General features: G+C 36.3%; 4 protein-coding genes across 9 annotated transcripts; 1 reads left to right on the forward strand and 3 right to left on the reverse strand.

Moving 5' to 3' along the window:
* The first annotated feature begins 2,128 nt into the window (after positions 1-2,128).
* Positions 2,129-6,349, forward strand: LOC18050699 (O-fucosyltransferase 15). 6 transcript variants are annotated; one of them, XM_024190622.1, is made up of 11 exons: positions 2,129-2,703; positions 2,983-3,072; positions 3,176-3,275; positions 3,411-3,472; positions 3,644-3,732; positions 4,285-4,405; positions 4,502-4,645; positions 4,799-5,133; positions 5,277-5,517; positions 5,711-5,999; positions 6,266-6,349. In XM_024190622.1, the coding sequence occupies exons 1-11, from the start codon at positions 2,380-2,382 to the stop codon at positions 6,268-6,270; spliced, it is 1,800 nt and encodes a 599-aa protein (XP_024046390.1). In that variant the 5' UTR covers positions 2,129-2,379; the 3' UTR covers positions 6,271-6,349. The 6 variants fall into 6 exon arrangements, with proteins under 6 accessions (XP_024046390.1, XP_006449798.1, XP_024046389.1 ...); XM_006449735.2 differs by lacking the exon at positions 6,266-6,349 and having other exon boundaries at positions 5,711-6,072; XM_024190621.1 differs by lacking the exon at positions 6,266-6,349 and having other exon boundaries at positions 4,294-4,405; positions 5,711-6,072.
* LOC18050701 (subtilisin-like protease SBT2.4) lies at positions 6,148-10,144 on the reverse strand. Its single transcript, XM_006449732.2, has 9 exons — positions 9,967-10,144; positions 9,711-9,855; positions 8,894-9,285; positions 8,614-8,709; positions 8,359-8,428; positions 7,502-8,128; positions 7,120-7,387; positions 6,733-7,005; positions 6,148-6,634 (listed from the first exon to the last, which is right to left on the reverse strand). Exons 1-9 carry the CDS (start codon positions 10,140-10,142, stop codon positions 6,222-6,224), a joined length of 2,460 nt encoding a protein of 819 aa, XP_006449795.1. The 5' UTR covers positions 10,143-10,144; the 3' UTR covers positions 6,148-6,221.
* A 531-nt stretch (positions 10,145-10,675) lies between these two features.
* LOC18050700 (chromatin remodeling protein EBS) lies at positions 10,676-14,269 on the reverse strand. The gene is made up of 5 exons (XM_006449742.2): positions 13,852-14,269; positions 13,117-13,459; positions 12,961-13,029; positions 12,354-12,492; positions 10,676-11,003 (listed from the first exon to the last, which is right to left on the reverse strand). The coding sequence occupies exons 1-5, from the start codon at positions 13,946-13,948 to the stop codon at positions 10,977-10,979; spliced, it is 675 nt and encodes a 224-aa protein (XP_006449805.1). The 5' UTR covers positions 13,949-14,269; the 3' UTR covers positions 10,676-10,976.
* Positions 14,270-15,118: 849 nt separating this feature from the next.
* On the reverse strand, positions 15,119-19,411 carry LOC18050944 (50S ribosomal protein L4). The gene is made up of 8 exons (XM_024191767.1): positions 19,134-19,411; positions 18,999-19,042; positions 18,595-18,721; positions 18,291-18,439; positions 17,941-18,048; positions 17,707-17,826; positions 16,273-16,446; positions 15,119-15,479 (listed from the first exon to the last, which is right to left on the reverse strand). Exons 1-8 carry the CDS (start codon positions 19,240-19,242, stop codon positions 15,378-15,380), a joined length of 933 nt encoding a protein of 310 aa, XP_024047535.1. The 5' UTR covers positions 19,243-19,411; the 3' UTR covers positions 15,119-15,377.
* Positions 19,412-19,695: the final 284 nt, after the last annotated feature.

Genomic DNA, 19,695 nt, shown 5'->3' on the forward strand with positions numbered 1-19,695 from the left:
ATCATTGTGAATTTGTGATGGTGAATATGGAACAATTTTCACAAAGGAAGGGGGTCAATTCAAACAGGAACAGAAGCCCTTTGCAGCGCGGAGTCGAGTTGACTATTCACTCTCCTCAAAACAGCGCTTATCCCATTAAATTTATATAAAAATTGTAAAAGTTTCTTATATATATAACTCCATGAGTTTCAAAAATAACACTAATTCCTTCAATAAATCCCTTAACGTGCTCCTCCTGATCAAGCACAGACACTCTCTCTTCATCTATAATGGGGAAGGATAAGTTGACATGATTTAGATTGAATATATGTGGAAGGTTTTGTATAAACTAAAAGCAAGCATAGAAATCTCCAGGATGAAAAATGCAATGGCAGTTGAGAGCACATAAGACAAAAAAAAAAAAAAAAAAAAAAAAAAACAGGGATACCAACATCTTTTCCTCGTATAATAAGCTTGAGCACATGGCTGAAAGGTGAAAAGTCCGTAAGTGAGATTAAATCTTGAAAGGGAAATTTTAAAACAAAGAGCCAAAAAGAAATAAGTAAAGCACATTGAGAAGCATGTTTCTTAATCCTAGCTAGCGGAAAATACTGATCGAAAGACTAGTGCGATTTAAGACTTGGCGAAAGTTTAAAGTTGTCAATATATATATCTATCTTATGTTATATGTGTGAGTGTAGGGAGTCCTTCGGTGAAAAAGAAAAAAGAGAGAGAGAGAGAAGGTTATCTCTGTTTAATTTGTGGGGTTTATTAAATGTATTTTTGTCTTTTCATATAATTTTATTGAAAATCAAAGTCGTAAAATATCTGGAAGGGTTTTATTACGTATTTGAAGGGGTGTCAGTAATTTTTTTTTTTAATTTTCAATTTTAAATTACAGCAGTTGTCCGTTGATTACATTGGTGCAAGTCGTGAAAATTTACGGCTATTCTGTAAAATTATAAAATTGGTCCTCACTTGATCAACCATATTTGTGTGTGTGTGTATGTGTAATATATCCAAAATATGTAACTAACAATTTTTTTAGAATAAATATCTTACTTGAGTTGGTTGGTACTTCTTATGGTAGAGAATGTGAGTCTATAAACAAATTTTGCGATTGGCTTGTATTTTGTACTATTTTAAATTTATGCATATTGTTATATAATACTTAAAAAAAAAACAACTACTGTTAAATTTGAAATTTATATCAAGATCGTTAAATTGAACCACTAAACTACTCGAACCACATTTTGACGATGAGATGTTTATTTTTTAAAATTTCAAAAATAAAAAGCATATTTTCTATTATTTTTTCCATATATAAAATAAATAAATTTTGTATTTATGTATTTTCTTTTCTAGATTATGTTATGTATATATAAAATTTTAGAAAGGGAATATTATCATTTGATCTACCTAAACATTTTTGACATATTTAATCAATATCAAGGTTTGTTAAAAACTATATTTAATGTTCACATTGTTATCACTTTACCCTAGAAACATTAATGCAATTAAAAATTTACTGATGCCATAAATGGCATTTAAGAAATTTCATGTTGGAGCCAAAATAATAACACAACTTTTGAATGGTGAAGTGTTAAATTTGGAGTATCTGGCTTGCCATTGTAGTGTCTAAAATAGCTTAAGGTTATTGATGTTTAATGATATTATTAAAACTGAAGTTTTTGACTTGCATTACTTGAAATTTGATATTTGAATGTACAACAATATGTTTATAAAATTTTAAAAAAAATATTTAAAAAAAAATATACCGCTACTTTTTTGGGTTTTTTTTTGGAGTAATTTCTTTCTTTTCAAATGAAAAAATTGTCTTTTATAATAAGTATTTAGTTATTTTTAATATGTTAATGGTAAAGTGATAACAACTTAAACATTAAGTGGTAAAATATAGTTTTAAAAAATCTTGATCCCGAATTAATATGTCAAAAAATTTCTAATGGATAAATGATAAATTTTTTTTTATAATTTATTTCCTTTGAAAGATAAAATCATCTTTTATACTCTAATGGTAAAATCAACTTTTTAACCTTTTTGGAATAATATAAACATTAAGTAATAAAATATAATTTTTACTATATATCTTACTACCCACTTGATATCTCAGAAAAAATTAGACGGACAAACGATAATATCCATTTTAGAAATAATCTTTTTTGAATCAACAAGCAAAGACGAACAGTAACATTCAGCTCAAATCCCACTCAACTCAGCTTCTTTGTTCACTTAGCCAAAAACCGCCAATTCAGCAACCGAAATTTACTCAAACATCGGAACCTTGTCGGAACTTCCATTTCCCTCAAATTCGAACGCCAAAAAATTAAAAATAAAAATTTATCTCCGATCGAATCTCAAATTCAAAACGTAAACTAATAAATGTCTTCAAATCATCTGCTTATTGAATCCGACAAAGAGCATGAGACGTTGGATCGGTCAAGCGCCAGCAATTTCTTCTCGGGTTCACTTTGCACGCCCAGTAGCCGTCAGAGCTCGCCGCGGATGGAGCCGAGCCGTTTCTTAAAGAAAATGAAGAGGAAAGGGGAGAAGGCTTGGTATAAAAGAAAGAGAGTGAAGAGCTTAGTGGGTGTGATTGGTTTGATTTGTTTCTTTTTCGTTGTTAATTGGTTTATGCTTGTAAGTTTGCAATATCATGGTCGAAAAACCAATGATTTTGTTAATTCTTCTTCGGTTTCAGTAAAGGTATGCCCCATTGTGTTGGATTAGTTATACTAAATGTTTCAAAGTTAGTTGCTTTTCTTTGAATAGTTCAATATGTTGTAGTGAGGGATCGAAATTGATTCATTTAGCATTTTGTTTATAGTTGTTATGCTTCTGCTTCATTATGAGAGCACAACTGCTCGGGTGTTTTATGCACTCCCAATTTTTTAATAAAAAATAAAGAATCCGGATGGGTGTAGTCTTAGTGGATGAAATAGGAGCCAGTTGTTTATATTCGTTTTATGGTTATGATGTCTGCAGAAAGAATTGAAAAAGTTTGGCAAAGGGAAGAGGTCACAGTATGGTGTTTATGGGAGGATGCTGGCTTTGGCTGCTCATGCGTTGGCAGAGGTGCTTCATATCAATTGTCATCTCTTAAGAGTTTTGCTTTTATTCACTGAACTGCTTAATTAGTTTCTATTGTTTGATGATAGATATGCTGACTGGCATGTAGGGACAGAATAAACGTGAGCCAAAAGATTTGTGGCGAGAGCCCGTGGTTCCTGCTTCAGCTTGGATGCCTTGTGCCGATCAACGTAACTGGGAACCTAGTGGTGAGACTCCATTACGTGTGTGCACACATTTGGACTTGTAGTTATGTGAAAATGTGATTTATGTATATTGGAAGAAAGTATAGATGGATTAGTCGCTGCTGCTGAATTTTGCTCGACAATTTCTGTTATTAACAGGGGGAAATAATGGATATATTTTGGTCACCGCAAATGGTGGAATGAACCAGCAGCGAGTAGCTGTAAGTACTGCTTGTGATGCAAATTTCATCATCTGTTATATCTCTTTTATGTCATAAAAACATTATTTTTTTTCTCTTTTCTCTCATACACAAGTTTTACTTCTGAAGTGGTGACACTTTTTGTTCATGTCATATTCAGTTTGCCTAAAACCATGTTCTTACTGTAAGCAGATTTGCAATGCTGTTGTCCTAGCACGGTTGCTTAATGCAACTCTTGTTGTACCCAAATTTATGTACAGTAGTGTTTGGAGAGATGTGAGGTAACATATCCCTTGCTTTCCTTCCTTTACTTGGTTCTTTAATTAGCACTTCATTGTTTGCAATTTTCTTCCTTCTGGCTAATTTTTTTATTGAAATTGGAGTGGCTGCATCTAATTTCTGGATCAACACATAAGTAGGTTTCTTACATTAATCATTTCAGCTTTATAATTTGCTTCATTTCCTCTTAACCTTAAGCCCTTCCTTACTTCAAATGATTAACATTTTTCTGAGACTTGGTTTGTGGTGATCTGCTTTTTTTGGGCTGGTATTAAGGGCATCCTGTAGAAGTGGCATCTTTAATCATTAATGTGTGGACATTTCAGTTGTCCCTTTGTTGTGAGCTTTCTATTGTAATTTCACTTTAATTAGTCTTGTGCCCTAAATAAACTGATTTTATTTCAGGCAACACATTTGTATCTGCATTTTAAATCACATTTAGCAACTTTGAATTTTTTAGTGGCATTTTGGATGCCTAGCTGATTTCAAATTCTAAGTATTTGTTCTAGATGGAAAGTAAGGAAGTAACAATATTAAATTTCATAATTTCATAGCCAATTCAGCGATATCTATCAGGAGGAGCATTTTATTAACTACCTTACTCCGGATATTCGGATGGTGAAGGAACTTCCGAACAGGCTGCAGTCGTTAGATTTGGAGGCAATTGGTAGTGTTGTGAGTTTCTTACTCAAAACTCATACAATCCTCATTGATGCAATAGTAGCATGAGTAATGTGCTTATTATATAGTGTTGTTCAAATGCTGTTTCAGGTGACAGATGTAGACATCCCAAAAGAGTCCAAGCCAAGTTTTTATTTGAAAAACATTCTTCCTATTCTACTTCGAAATGGAGTTGTCCATCTTCTTGGATTTGGGAATCGTCTGGCCTTCGACCCAATACCTTTCCAGTTGCAGGTAAATTTGTACCCTTTGTTATTCTAGTCAAAATACAAGTTTTATAAGTTGTAAGTATTATTATTAGTTTTTCATCAAAACTTGGTCTTCTGTAGTGTTATTATTCCCTTATTCTTTCTTAGTTTGATCTATCTAATTGGAGACATCATCTAGAGACTTCGATGTAGATGTAACTTCCACGCGCTTCAATTTGCTCCTAAAATACAAGAAACCGGTGCTTTGCTTCTTCGGAGGTTGCTTAAGCATGAAGGTCATTCTGGCCCATTGGATCATTATCTTGTTGGTCCATATGCAGATTCCATCATGAAAGAAAAACGGGGTCAGTCTGCGAAAGCATCTAGATATTTAGCTATACATCTGAGGTTTGAAATTGACATGGTAGCTCATTCTCTATGCGAATTTGGTGGAGGAGAAGAAGAGAGACAAGAATTGGAAAAATATCGTGAAATTCATTTCCCTGCATTGGCACATCTAAAGAAGACAACAAAGTATGCATATTCTTACTTTTACTGTGTTGCTATTTTAGTTTTTATTAAGGTCCATCTGAAGACATATTGTTTTGTTCCTTGTGTTTTTGGAATGAGTGACTACTGTGATTTGCTATGTAAGGAAATTATTCAACTGGTTGCAGGTTACCTTCTCCTGCTGAGATCAGGTCTGAGGGCCTCTGTCCATTGACACCTGAAGAAGCAGTGCTGATGCTTGCTGCTCTTGGTTTCAATCGTAAGACACATGTATTTGTGGCGGGGGCACAGATATATGGAGGGACACGAAGATTGGGTGCTTTGAACAGCTTATATCCTTATCTAGTTACTAAAGAGAACTTGCTTTCAGCAACGGAACTCGAACCATTCAAGAACTTTTCATCTCAGGTAAGATGCCAGGAACCAATTATGTTTATTATTCTAGGTTAATGATTGTTATCCGAGAAAATTAGGACACTCTTAAGGTCAAACCAGCTCCTATGCATTGACAAATTATTTCATGAATCTCGAGATCTTTTCAATATTGATTACTTAGTACTTTGTTCTTGAGTTATTTATGATAAGCTTATGTCTTATACAGCTAGCAGCACTAGATTTTATTGGCTGCACTGCTGCCAATGCATTTGCCATGACAGACTCAGGGAGTCAGTTGTCATCATTGGTATCTGGTTATCGAATATACTATGGTGGAGGAAAGATGCCAACAATACGGCCAAACAAAAGACGACTTGCTGCAATCTTCGTGAAGAATTCTACTATAGAGTGGAAAGTCTTTGAACAGCGAGTTCGGAAGGCAGTTCGACAAACTAAACACATCCAGTCTAGGCCAAAAGGAAGAAGCGTTTACCGGTATCCAAGATGTAAAGAGTGTATGTGTCCTACAGATTAATCAGCTTGCCTAAACGGGCATATTTTTTGCCAATTCCAGCATGTATTTTTATTCATTAATTTTGCTTTTGCTTTCCGTTATTTTTTGATTCAATATCTAGGACAGTACCCATGTCCTAATACAGGTATAGAAAAGATGCAAAGCTTGTTGCTTTTTGAAGCTCTCCTATCATTTTACCAAAACTAATTGTATTGACTTTAATTTAGAATATCGAAACTGGTTTAACTGATAATGGTATTCTTACAGTATGATTCAAACTTCCTGTTAAAACAATCTCACCGAAGCTGAAGTCGCCAATTGCTTGGGTCACATTGAATTGTATGGCCAAATCTTGAGTTCCCTGTGGGGCTATAGTGAACCAAGGTGGATACAAGCTAACTGTTGTCCCGTTTGGATGTACAACTGAGGTTAAGTATGTCTCTGTTTTGTTCCCAACATTCTTCAAACTCCGCTGCAGAATTAGGGATTTTGCCACTGCTGAAACTGTAACTGAAGGGAGGTTCAGGTTCGCTGGGTGGCTAAGTGAATGATTGCACCATATTCCAGTAGCCGCCTTGATTGAAACAGGGTCAGTGTCAGCCAAAGAGCACAAGAAACTGATGTAGTCTTCGAATTCTGTTTCAAAATCATGTAATATCTGCTCATGAGTTACTGAAGCAAACCCAGACAACTATCCCAACTAGTATAAGGAATGCTGCAAGAGGGTTGATTACCTACTGATAAAACAAGGCCTGGATCAAGAGCACGAGTTGCACTGACAAGGCCCGAGCCGAAATCAAAATGAGTGGAGTTGTATGTGCTAGTTATTTCAAATCCTTCTGCCATAATAAGTTGTCCATAGTTATCATACTTGGTGGCAGTGGAGGAGATGGCGGATGCAATCATTGTCGGTGTCCACGAAGGATTATGCTGCTTGATCAGAGCTGCAATTCCCGCAATATGTGGTGTTGCCATGCTTGTACCAGACAACAGTGCAAAATTGCATCCTAACATTAATATAAGCAATCAATTTTGATCAATTTCTGTTTGTAATTTGAAACCTTGGCATCATAAAACAGTTAATGTTATCTCAATTTGTTAATGCTGCTTAATTACCTAACCTGTTAGCATAGGATCTAAGGCGCTAACGGGGCTCCAGGCCGCCCAAATTTGGTGCCCTGGTGCGGTCACATCAGGCTTTAGTACGTCAGTAGGATTCCTGCTAAGGTCTGTAAAATCTGGCCCTCTTGAAGAGAATCTGCTAACAATGGGTGCCCGGCCCTCAAATGAGGCAACTCTACCCTCTCCTATGCCGGCTTGCGCATTGAATTTAATTGCAACTCCCCTCTCATCCCTGTGGGTTTGCTGCTCATAGTACTGCAGAATAATCTGTAAATAAAATATTAATTCTCTAAAATGGTAATCCGGCTGGCATGGGTTGGAAAGCAACAACTAATTAGTGCTTGTAAGAACATTAATATATAGCTTATATAGTATACTTACCTCTGAAGTTGAGACTTTTGGGATCAAAATGCCAGGAACAGCGAAGGGAATTGGCTCCGCTACAAAATCACCATAATGTGAGTTTGCGATTAGAATAAAACCCATGAATCCAAGAGTTATTGCGGTGTTGATGACAGCAGTGAGTGTTGAAGTCTGGTTATAGAAGCCATCCGAGAAAGTGCAAATGACGACGCTGCCTTGCGCAAGACTGGGCTCAAATGCTTCCGGATACTGGCACTCTTCAATGTACTGTGGAGTCCTTGGAAATGTCCCATTTACCCTCAATATTACATCCCTGGCCAATACTAGCTTTGAAAGAAATAGCGGTCTTCCACAAGTTGGCCCTGACAATCCTACACCACCAAGTTTTAGTCCATTCCCGAGGAGGAGGGAACCGGGATAAATTCGGTCAGTAGTGCAAGCAGCAGCAGCTACGGCCCAAGGGCTGTAAGACACTACAGTCGATGGAGCTGGCCCCTGATTTCCAGCAGCTTGCACCACGAAAACTCCAGCTCGTCTTGCAAAGAGCATCAAGACATCGAAAATACCTAACATGGTGATCGTATCTCTTGGTGGCTCATCTGGTCCAATGGACAGTGTTAAGATATCCACTCCATCCATTGTTGCCTGGTTGTTCCCATATTCGTATATATAGACCAAAAATTATAATTAAAAATGCATTCATTTAGATTTTATCATAATAATAGAGACCTGATGAATGCATGGATGAAATTAAAGAAGCAATTTTGTAATTTGCAGTTGCCCGCGGCCACTGGACATGCATGCATATAGGCATAAATTTAACTAGGCTCCCCAAGAAAAAAAAAAAAGATGCAGCCAATTAGCTGTGTCCGTACTTGATCAATAGCCGCAATCACATCTGCAAGAGTTCCCACTGTTGGATACATTGCCTTATAAACAGCAATTCTGACAGCAAAAAAGCGGGGGTTAAAGTTATAGGCACAATCAATTAAGTAGTAGCCATGCAGCATGAATGTGCTTGGTTTGCTGCCTAATAGCTAGGCATGTATATATAAACATATATAGGCATTCATTAATATCGAATTATTTTTAACATTCAAATAAGTTAGAAAAAACATAGAAAGGCTTACCGTGCACATGGCGCCATCCCACTGGCTAGCCCATAAAAGAAGCCATCGACGACCACCGGAACACCAGCGTTTCCAGCAGCAGTTGATGCTACATGGCTAACGTGTACACACACATGTTCATCTCTCAATATCAGTGTATGCAACAAGTGAAAATATCAGTGTATACTTGTGCTTTTAATCTAATTTATATAGCATGTAAGAGGGATGTATCTTACATGCATGTAAGATAATATAAATTAGATTAAAAGCACAAGTAAATAAACATGAATGAATACCTTACCTGCCATGTCCAACAGCATCAAACGGTGAAAGAAAGTCGACAGAAGTGTTAAGAGTAGCAACAGCTTGAGCCCCAGCAGAGAAAAACCTAGCTGAAACAATTTTTCCGTTGCAAGAGCTCAGAGGAAATCGAGGACCAGTCTCACAGTCGCCGGAAAAATGAGAAATATTCGGCTCAAACGGATTGTAATTAGCGAAGCTTGGATGTGAAGGGTTGATGCCTGTGTCAACAAAACCAATCACTATCCCTTCACCTGCATTCTTGTCTCCTCCTCTTTGCGTCCACACTCCCTGTGGTAATCCAAGAAATTGAGGAGTGTAGCTTGTCATCAATTTGGCTCTTCTATCTCTCTCTACCAACTTCACTTGGGGAGCATTTTCAAGTTTCTTGGCCTGAAATTTCATAATTAGATATATATTGCTGTTATATATTTTTGCCAATTATTTTTTGAATATATATACACGGAGAGGTATATATAATAATTTGTTATTGAGGATATCTCATTTTAACGAAGCAAGAATGTTATTAATAAATAAAAAAATATAAAGTTTAATAAATTAACATACAAAAAAAATATAATCTCTAAAAAATTGAAATTTATATTTTTTATTTATTAATTTATTGATATATGTATTTTTATATTTGTTAGAAACATCTTCAATTTAATCAAAAAAGGATACCCTCACGAGAGAATAATTATTATATATACATACACACACATTATATTACAGAAGTAGACAATAAAGCAAGCTAGCATGCAAGCATTGCCATTAATTGGTGTTTTAATTAGAAAGTGTATTTTAAATAAATTAAGAACCTGAGTAGGTGTAAGGTGGACTGCAAACCCATTAACAGTGTATTTAAAGCTGTATAGTTTGTTGTAGCTTCCGATTTCTAAAGTACTTTGTAGAATCCGGTCATGAGAATCCATCAGCCGCTTTGCCTGACCCTTGTAAGCATCACTATTCAGCAATGAAATTGAGTAGTGAACAATGAATATTGCAAATGAAATTAAGCAGTGATCAACCAATTAACCTATTGAATCATATGACACACAGCTAAAGAAATGTTACCTGTTCAGATCGAATCTTCTTTTATCATCACTGCCATGAAATGCAAGTGGTTCCCCTTCTATTAAGACCAAATATATATCTCGCTCTTCCGCAAAGCAACCAATAAAACTGATGGCTAAGACGAGAAGAGCTGCGCAGCTTGATGAATTAGCTGATATATTAGCCTTATTTGCCATGTTTACAGAGGAATTATGCGAGGGGCTTGAATTTGCAAGGTCTGTTTAATTACAAATATTGAAGTTGATTAAGGACCATTCACACACACACACACACACATACGACCATGCGTCATTAAGAAAACATGTGGTGCTTGCCCTCACAGTTAATGTGAATAAAGCTGGTATCATGAGTTGTTTAGGGAAAAATTAGCCTCTGCTCAAGTTGACCGTTACATTTCTTTAATTCTCTTACGCATGGAATGACAATCAGTAACAGTGCATGTTTTCCTTGCCAACTCACGAGTAACAGCCACAACCCCGTAAAAATTTGTTATGCAAGTTCCTTGTAAAAATCTCTATCACATAATCCCATTTGGTAATACTTAATCATTCTTCTTGCATGGTATAGCACCCCCAATCCAGTCTATTTAATATATCCTTCAATATAGGCTTGGAGCAGCAAACGGCACTTAAGACTGCACGCACGGATCATGGTCGCTGTGTGAGAGCATCATAAAAGAACCATATAGTCGAAAACAAATAACTTGGAAAAAAGGCTACGAGCCAGCCAATTCACAGAAAACACTGGAAACTCAAATTTCTGGGTTTAAAAGTTGAATGTCAGCGAGCTACAATTGAATCCTCCCAGGACAGACCGGAAAAGAGAGAACGAACACCTAAACCTAGAATAGGTACATATTGTCTCAAAATAAACACATTACTAACAGAACCCAGTCTGACCAGAGCACAACATAGCGTTCCACACTATACAACTTACACAAAAGCATTCTACAAGCTAAAACTGGAAGATGAGTAGCCTCACTGTTGCACCAGAATTCCCTCAAAATATACTCATCTTTTTCGCCGCTTGGGCTCCACCTGAGGAGAAATATCATAAGGTTTCATTAACCAATAATGTATATATGTAAGACAAGAAAATATCAGAGAGCTTGACATTTCGACTCTCCCTTCTATGTAAAGATACATTATGCCATTTGAATCACTTATCATCTTCATGGCATAATCAAATGAATACTTACCGACTCATGGAGACATAAAAAGGACATTGTTATCACAGATAAATTAGCGAATTGAACTTTTTACAAAGTGAACATGTGCCAACATTCAAACAACTCATTGCCGACGTCATTACCATCAAACTCAAGCACATACACACAGTCTCAGATACTTACACCAAAAGACAGGTAATTAAGTACTACATGCCAGATGTTCCATTATATCTACCAATGTAAAAGCTTACATCCAAATCATTTTAAAATGTTTCAACATCAAAAACAGGAAATAACCAGACATCAGAAGAAACAAAATTAAAGATCAAATAATGTCACCATTGCGGTACAGATAGAATTAAGGCTTTAGTTATGTTACATGATCATGTAAGATACATGATAATGTAACATAACAATCTCCTAGAATGCTTATAACTCATTAAGCTTCAATGAATCACCAAAGAAAAATCTACTCCCATCATCAACAAATGTAATAAGATATCACTGATTTAGTACATCATGGAAAAGTCAACTGCAGAGATAATGGGTAAATATTCAAATGAGAACCATACTTATCACGAAAGACGACCAGCTCCGAAAATGTCCGTCTCTTTCTCCATCTAACATTTACGGTTACACAGGAAACCACTAGTGTTATGGACTACTTAATTTATGGTAACCATCTCCCACTCTATAAACCCCTTGGTGTGAGTAGGATTTGATCCTGGATCTTTAAATTCTTTCCATGTATAGGCAGAGACAACTGTTACACTAATTTTCATCTTAAAACACATCACCAAACAGCTAATAATCACAGCATTTCAGACCCCAGTGAAGAATTTAATAACCATGGTAAACAATACTTTAGACTGGCATCAATTGTTGACACCCTAAATTGCTAACAATTCCATCTACTTGTATTACATTTCTTAAGACCTTTCCTTGATTCCAAATATCCGTAAATACAAAGTGAGCACTTCCTTTATAAGAGAGACCAGAATTTCTTTTAATTTGGTAAATGTGTTAAATTGAATAACAATAAAATCACTCTATATCTAGAGAACCAGCCTCCATTTTTTAAAATTTCTAGAAGTCACCATCCGTTATTTTCCTCAACTTTCAATTTGACACTCAAATAACTGCCCATGAAATAAACTTTGCAAAAAGGATAACTACCCAACTAAGGAAAACAAAGACAACTGCCAGCAACCAGTCTCACCTTGACATCAGCTGCAGGTGAAGAAGAAAATCCGTTCTGGGTTCTTTTGATGTCATCATCAGACGAACATTCAGTACAAACAAAATGTTCGAGCTTTTTTGCTTCTTCAATGGTCATGCCCACACAAGCAGGATGATACCTACAATGGCATACAAACAGTTTTGAGTTATAGACTATATAAGTAAATTGACAGAGACAGACCAGTACAGAGTACAATTTGACGCATTTGTTGGCTGGTTGTTATACAGTAAAAAGTCCACCGTTCATCATCACCCGCAATAATAATAATAGTAATTAATAAATAAATAAATATCACCACATATCTAAATGGTCAGAAAAAATTTACATATTTTAACCTAAACCAAGAGATGGATTTACAAATCAGAATCATGACAAAATAACAAAAGTCCATCTCGCAATCAGAGCATAGAGAACCAATAAAAAATCGAGAAAGCAAAAGCTCAAGCTTCTTTTTCTAATCCGATCTTAGCACTTCTCAGTAAACCAATATTTTAAGTTCTACATTTTCTATGAATTATAAAACAAACTGACACCAAATAACTGTTACCAAAATAATTTTTCACAAACAAGTTGAATATAAAATTACCAGTCCTTGCACCCCTCACACTGTACCATGAGATCATCCGGGTTATAAGGCATCTCACATTTGCAGTACCTTCAAAACAAAATAATAAAACTCCTCAATGACCGCAACTGAAATACGACATCCCACTCAAAAACAATAGTAAAGAAACAAACTCACACAGCAACTCGGTCTGGCGTAAACCCCCCACTAGCAGCCTTATACTCAAATCTACAATAGTAATCTTCAGCACCAACATTCTCTAATTTTGTGTAGTTCTTGAAAGAGTGCACAATACACTTCCCCTCAATTGTGTGAGCACTCTGCACATCATAGTGGTCCGATAAAAAGAGCTCCTTTGCACCATGGAATTGCCTCCTTCCTCCAAGTGATTCCTCTGGGCGATAATACCACCTTACACGTACCTTAACATTGTTTCGAGCATCGGATTCAATCTTCTCAATTCGAGCCACATATGGGGGCTTACCAGTGTCAGATGGTCGCATCAGCACACAATCCCCAACTGAAAAACCCACAAAAACTCATTCATTAATATCTCTGAACATATATACATACACACACGTGACAAGGACCAAAATGCAAAAACACCTCAAATTCACTGGACCATTGAAAAAAATGCCTTTGTTAACGTAAACATGGACATAAGTTTTAACATAGAAAGAACACAGCCCCCGACTGCAAAACCATCAGACATTATCTCCTACACCATTGAAGCAAAATTTCTTAACCTCCATATTACATGCAAACGCACCAACGAGAAATACCCATTTGCAAAACTACCCCAAAATCAAATCTTTTCCAACAAAATCACATTTTTAAACAATAGACATAGAAATAACAAGCAATAATACAAATGCTCAAATAAGTTTAAAAGACAGATTCAAGAATATGTACCTCTAACAATCTTGTTGGTGCCTCTGATTGTATAAGATTCAAGGTCTCTTTTGCCAGTTTTGGTCTTGGTTGGGATTCCTGGTCTAGTTTTTGCCATCAAAGCTAGGTTTTTTTTTTTCTTTTTTCTAAGCTAAACTAACAGCAAAAAGACTTATTTTTTTGGGGGGGAGGCGGGAGGAGATTTTCGAAGATGGGAAATTTTGAATTTACTCAAACGGTGGAAATGCAGGGTGTTAATGGTTAAAACACTAGAATTTGGGAACGAACAGAAACCCTAAATCCTTCTCATTGAGAAAGAGGGAGAAAGCGGGGAGGAGAGTGTCACTCACTATAGAGAGCTGAATTACAGTGTCAGTACTTTATATGTCAGGTTCATTTATTATTTATTTAGCTAATTGCATTATTCATCTCAAATCTATCTGTTTTGTACTTTTCATAGCATTTCTATTTAATATTTGGGCAAACCGATTTTGGGTTTTAGATTTCCACCTTAAAGTTGTCGTTTCCTTTGTCCAATCACATAGTGCCATCTACAACGCTGGATTTTGCCTTACCTCCATATCCGCTTAATGTGGAGTTTTCTTAATTCACATAATCACACTTAAAAATTTCTCTAATTTACCTGTGAAATAAGTTGGGATATCCATTTACCATACTAATATGTCATGTAACACGGAACTGATACAGAAGTACGGCTTTGTGATATGATACAAAATTGACTTTTCCGAGTTTATTATAGTATTTTTTTTATAAAAAAAATTATTATTCATGATATTTATAATCATAATATAAAATTTTTTTAATTCACACAATCACATTTGAAAATTTCTCTAATTGACCTATGAAATAAGTTGGGATATCCATTTACCATACTAACGTGTCATGTAACACAGAACTGATATGACAATACAACTTTGTGATATGATACAAAACTGACTTTTACGAGTTTATCATGATAATTTCTGTTTGATTCTTTTTAGAAAAATTATTGCTCATAATATTTACAACCATAAGAATTACTGAAATCAATTTACATAAACTCTAATATAATATAAATTAAACCGTGAAAAAGAGACTGACTTCACTGAAGCCTAGTGGTTTATTTATCATGGCAATTAAAAGACCTGAAGGTAATAGTTTAGTCATCAATTTTGAGCTGACATGCTGAAAAAGTTAATCATGTTTCAAGTACTTGGGAGGCTAAGCATGTGAAGAAGCATTCTCAAAGCCAACGAACCTTTACACTACAGCAGCACATAGACAGATATGCAGACAAGTAAAGATTTCTCCATTTGCCATATACAACTTATGGTGTCGTGATTGGGCTTCGCCAAAATTCAACTACAAATTCCTAGCTGAAAGCACAAAGCTGATACTAAGAAAAGGGAATCCTGGCATCCATTTGCATATTTTAACACGGAAAAGTACAAATTATTCGGGTTCTTTTTTCCATTTGAAGATAAATTTAAGATTCCTATTCTCGCATTGAAGACTAAAGGAATACAGCCAAAAATATTGATAGTGCTTCAACGATTGATTGGCGTGTGCATTCGGTCAACAATCTTGTTAACAGCATCTCGAGACATCACCAATGTGTCGTGCTGCAGGATGCTGTAGACATTCAAACCCTGCAAAAGCATAATATGGAAAAGCTTAATGTATGGGACAAAAGAAACAGTGTCATAATAACCAATTGATACTCAAAGTACAACACACCATGAGATTTTGGATTCAAGTAGACTTAGGAGCTATCAAAATGAACCCTATGAATTACTGTCAGAAACTTCAAACACTGATGCTTTACTATTTTTTTGGGTATAATTCAAATCTTTTTGAAGTCAAAATTAGGGGTGGGCAAAATCGGGTTCGGGTCGGGTTCGGGTCAACCCGATCGGGTTTCGGGTTGTTCGGGTTAGACAAGGAACAATCCGAACATAACCCGAATTAATGACCCGACCCGAACCGACCCGAACTATATTCGGGTCGGGTCGGGTCGGGTCATTAATTCGGGTTATGTTCGGGTTGGATTTAAAATGGGTAGAATTGAGTTCGGGTCAATTTGGGTTAGTTCGGGTCAATTCGGGTCAGTTTGGGTCAATTCGGGTCAATTCGGGTCGGTTGAAATAGAGTTAGTTCGGGTCAGTTCGGGTCGGTTGAAATTAGGTCAATTCGGGTCAGTACGTTTTTTTTTTTTTTTTAAGAACCCGATCGGGTATTCGGATCGGGTCGGGTTTGACCCGAACCGATCACAACCCGATCGGGTTTGTAAATTTCAAACCGATCGGATTTCGATCCCGACCCGATCCAACCCGAACCCGAAATTTATCGGGTCGGGTCGGGTCGGGTCGGGTAAAATGCCCACCCCTAGTCAAAATCTAAAAAGTAGTAATAAATAAGAAATCTTTGTGTTGTGGATCTTACAACTGAAGGTAGTACATTGACATAATGTAGATTTTGAGCAGCCAGCTTCAGCTTTTCATGTATGCAGCCACCATCACACAGCAAAACTTTCTTCGTATTTTCCATTTGATTGTAATAGTTCACAATGAACTTGGTTTTATGTGAGGGGACCTCCAAATCCTCAAAAACCAAGAGCTGTTCATTTATGCAATTTTTCGGAGTTAGATTTCATGAATCACATCAAGTAGAAAGCAATATATGAAGAGAATATCAAGAGCTGCAGGAAGAAATAAGTATTGGCAGAACACCCAAAGGCAAATAAGAACAAAGAAAAGTGATTCTAGAAAACTGCATAAAATATAACGATGGAAAAGGAATTTTTATCAACCACCATACTATACATAAAACCCAACAATGATGATGATTAAAATAGTCTAAAAACAATCTACCGTTTAATTAAAAGAAAAGGAAAAGAAAAAAAACAATTTTACAGATTACCAACAGAACAGAAAAACATGATGTGATGCATGTGTATAAGATGAGAACTTAAGAAGCTCCAATATGATATTTTTACCATTTAACTGAGAGATAAAAAATGGTGACCAGAGAGAATAAAGTTCCCCACAACCAACCCACTTGTCATGAGAACATAGTATTAAAGTAAAGAAGGAATAAGCAACTTTCTGGAGTACAAACAATTAAACTGACAGGATCAGTAAGAGTTTTATTGTCAGTTAAAGAGGTAAAGAGATTGACCCTGAAAAAGTAAGGGCCTTCCAAGAAATTCCACCTCCAGGAACCGAGAAAAAGACTCGGGGATTTCTCAGTTGCATGCAATACATTAGCCACTATATGACAATTGTACTGAAAGGAGAATTAAGTAACTGCCATAGAGCAAATAAACAAAACTCAATTTTGCAGGATGCCAGCATCCTCACAGAACAAATGAAATGATGGAGTGCAGATGGAAAAAGATAAGAAAAAGATTCACTACTGAAACAGCATCTATTTCACTCTTCAGTCTAAAAGAGATATCAATCTATAAATGCAACGCACACAACAATCCTACTAAGATGGGTTTTAAAGCTGGCTCATATAATCTCAGAAACAACTCTAACTATCCATGAACTCTCAAGGACAAATATAACTTCATACTGGCTAGTGACTCATATATTTATCAGTAAAAAACTACCGTAGAAATCTAATATACATAGATTGATTCCCCATTCTTAAAGAAAACTATCTAAAAGAAATCAAATCTGCGCTGATTATTACTTTACTACATATTCCCAAAATACATTCTCTTGATTATATTTAACTCACAATGTGCACAATACTACCAACCACTATGCTTGATTATATTGAACTCACAATGTGCACGTGTGTGTCTGTGTTTTTGAGAGAGAGAGAGAAAGAAGGACGGAGGGACAGAGAGAGGGAGACAGAGAGACTTACCTTTCCTTCGGCTGCTCGAGCAGATAGAGCAATCTTCAACCCAAGCCGCCGCACCTTCTTGTTCAACTTTATAGCATGGCTTCTGGGCTTTGGACCGTGCATTGTAGCACCACCCCTGAACTGGTCACCCATCCAAAAATATCATCAATGTCCACAGGTAACATCCCAATGATATATTAGCAATGAAAATTCAAAATTAACTAAATAGATTGATAATGCATTACAATGCATTACCTGGGGACCACGCAATGTCCCATGCCTAGCTCGACCAGTACCCTTCTGTCGCCAAGGCTTTTTTCCAGTTCCACTAACCTCACTAATAGTTTTTGTTGAATGTGTTCCCTGTTGACCAGTCAATCAACTAGATAAACTGCCCATGACTTATATTTTCATATGAAGTGATGGGGAAAACCAAAAATGAAAAGTTGTTGGAAAACAAAACAAATAAAATCTGATGAGCTAACTTGCTTATTCTTAATACATAATCTTGAGTTTAGATGATATTGGACAACATTTTTAATTTTCAAACTATCCCGCCCATTGACAGGTGGTTCAGGTATCTCAACATAATGATTAAGCTGTACCTGCTGACGTTTTGCAAGCTGCCATCTTACAACACGATGGATAATGTCCTTCCTAATAGGTACATCAAAAACATCGCCAGCCAAGACCATGAAGCCCTTGTCTTCATTAAAGAAATTTGTTACAGGAATCACCAGATCTTGATGAAGTCCTACATCATGATACAACCCACAAATTAGACGCTTATGCAGAATACATTTAATTTATTTTAGTCATTCAAAGTTTATAACACCATTAACTAAAAATCAAAAGAAAAAAAGAAAATCTGTAAGCAATGACTAAAAAAAAAATACCGCTTCTCCATACCTATAGTAATGTCTGGTGTTAGCACAGTCTTCTTCGACAATAAATCAGAAGGAAAAGCACCTTCACTCGAGTCAGGTGTTAGAATGGTAGTCGAAAACTTTCGAGAAGCAAGGAAAGACAAACCGCTCTGCATTGAATAACAGCACAAAGGGTTTAAATAAGAAAATTACCATCAAAAGACTTGAAAATAAAGAAAAGTTGAAAGACACGCAGCTGGATAAACAAACACGATTCATAATACAATAAAACAATCACATAGAGACTCAACAAAAAGCATTAAAACTGACACGAATACTAACAGCTCTAAAACTCAGTAGCGATGCATAAACATATTTGAAAAAAAAATTATAATCGAAATTAACAAAATGAGAGGAAGTAATGACAGTGGAAAAGCAAAAGCTTACCTTTAATGGAAAGAGGTTATCCCCAGAACAAGCCACATAAAGATCTGTTAAAAGTGTGCTAAATAGAATGTATTAAAAATAAAAATAAAAATAAAGAAACCAAACAGAAAAAGAAAAATAAAACAAATCATTTACCAGGAGGTGAGCGAATTGATCGGCTCGTTAAACTCGGAGACTCATAACGACCAAAGGCAGAAAAAGACCCAAAACGACGTAAAAGCCTTCTAGAGACAGTCAGCGCCATATAAAACTTTGAAGTCTTTAAAGTTCTGAACTGAATGACTGACACCAGGCCGTCGGATGAAGACGGAGAATTGACTGCCACTGATATTCCCGCCGGAAAGATGGGTTTCAGAACAGTGGCAGCGTCAGCGAGGGCGATGAAAGAGGAAAAAAGAATAATAAAAATGAACGATGAATAATCAACCCTGCATCCCCAATCAGGCGAGAGGGCGATGCGATCTTTTTCGGGCTTTTCGGGGTTTTAGGGATTCGGCCCAACCAACGTTGTTGCAAAATGGGCCGATCTGCCCAACGAAGGTCCTCCTTAGCTACTACAACAGTCTCATAGGATCAGGAGCAATCCGAAATGATTGACTGACTGTAAGCACAAAGCATTTCATTGAAGCTCAATTGTCAAGCAATAACGTAACCATTAGGTCGTTTTGATCCGACCCAATGTTCTACTTCCGGGCCC

Source organism: Citrus clementina, unplaced genomic scaffold, assembly GCF_000493195.1.
Source record: "Citrus clementina cultivar Clemenules unplaced genomic scaffold, Citrus_clementina_v1.0 scaffold_2, whole genome shotgun sequence".
Taxonomy (NCBI): Eukaryota; Viridiplantae; Streptophyta; class Magnoliopsida; order Sapindales; family Rutaceae; genus Citrus; species Citrus x clementina.

Bases quoted from the DNA above. Each gene is read 5' to 3' on its own strand.
- LOC18050699 (XM_006449735.2), top strand. From the start codon at position 2,380: ATGTCTTCAAATCATCTGCTTATTGAATCCGACAAAGAGCATGAGACG. The intron at 3,733-4,284 runs GTAACATATCCC...ATAATTTCATAG, and splicing joins AGTGTTTGGAGAGATGTGAG to CCAATTCAGCGATATCTATC. The intron at 4,406-4,501 runs GTGAGTTTCTTA...ATGCTGTTTCAG, and splicing joins TGGAGGCAATTGGTAGTGTT to GTGACAGATGTAGACATCCC.
- LOC18050701 (XM_006449732.2), bottom strand. From the start codon at position 10,142: ATGGCAAATAAGGCTAATATATCAGCTAATTCATCAAGCTGCGCAGCT. The intron at 8,429-8,613 runs GTAAGCCTTTCT...TTTTGCTGTCAG, and splicing joins GGGATGGCGCCATGTGCACG to AATTGCTGTTTATAAGGCAA. The intron at 7,006-7,119 runs GTTAGGTAATTA...TATTAATGTTAG, and splicing joins CTTAGATCCTATGCTAACAG to GATGCAATTTTGCACTGTTG.
- LOC18050700 (XM_006449742.2), bottom strand. From the start codon at position 13,948: ATGGCAAAAACTAGACCAGGAATCCCAACCAAGACCAAAACTGGCAAA. The intron at 13,460-13,851 runs GTACATATTCTT...TGGGTTTTTCAG, and splicing joins CACCAACAAGATTGTTAGAG to TTGGGGATTGTGTGCTGATG. The intron at 12,493-12,960 runs GTAATTTTATAT...ATGCCATTGTAG, and splicing joins TGTGAGGGGTGCAAGGACTG to GTATCATCCTGCTTGTGTGG.
- LOC18050944 (XM_024191767.1), bottom strand. From the start codon at position 19,242: ATGGCGCTGACTGTCTCTAGAAGGCTTTTACGTCGTTTTGGGTCTTTT. The intron at 18,722-18,998 runs GTAAGCTTTTGC...TATTCAATGCAG, and splicing joins ATAACCTCTTTCCATTAAAG to AGCGGTTTGTCTTTCCTTGC. The intron at 15,480-16,272 runs GTAAGATCCACA...ATGCTTTTGCAG, and splicing joins TCAATGTACTACCTTCAGTT to GGTTTGAATGTCTACAGCAT.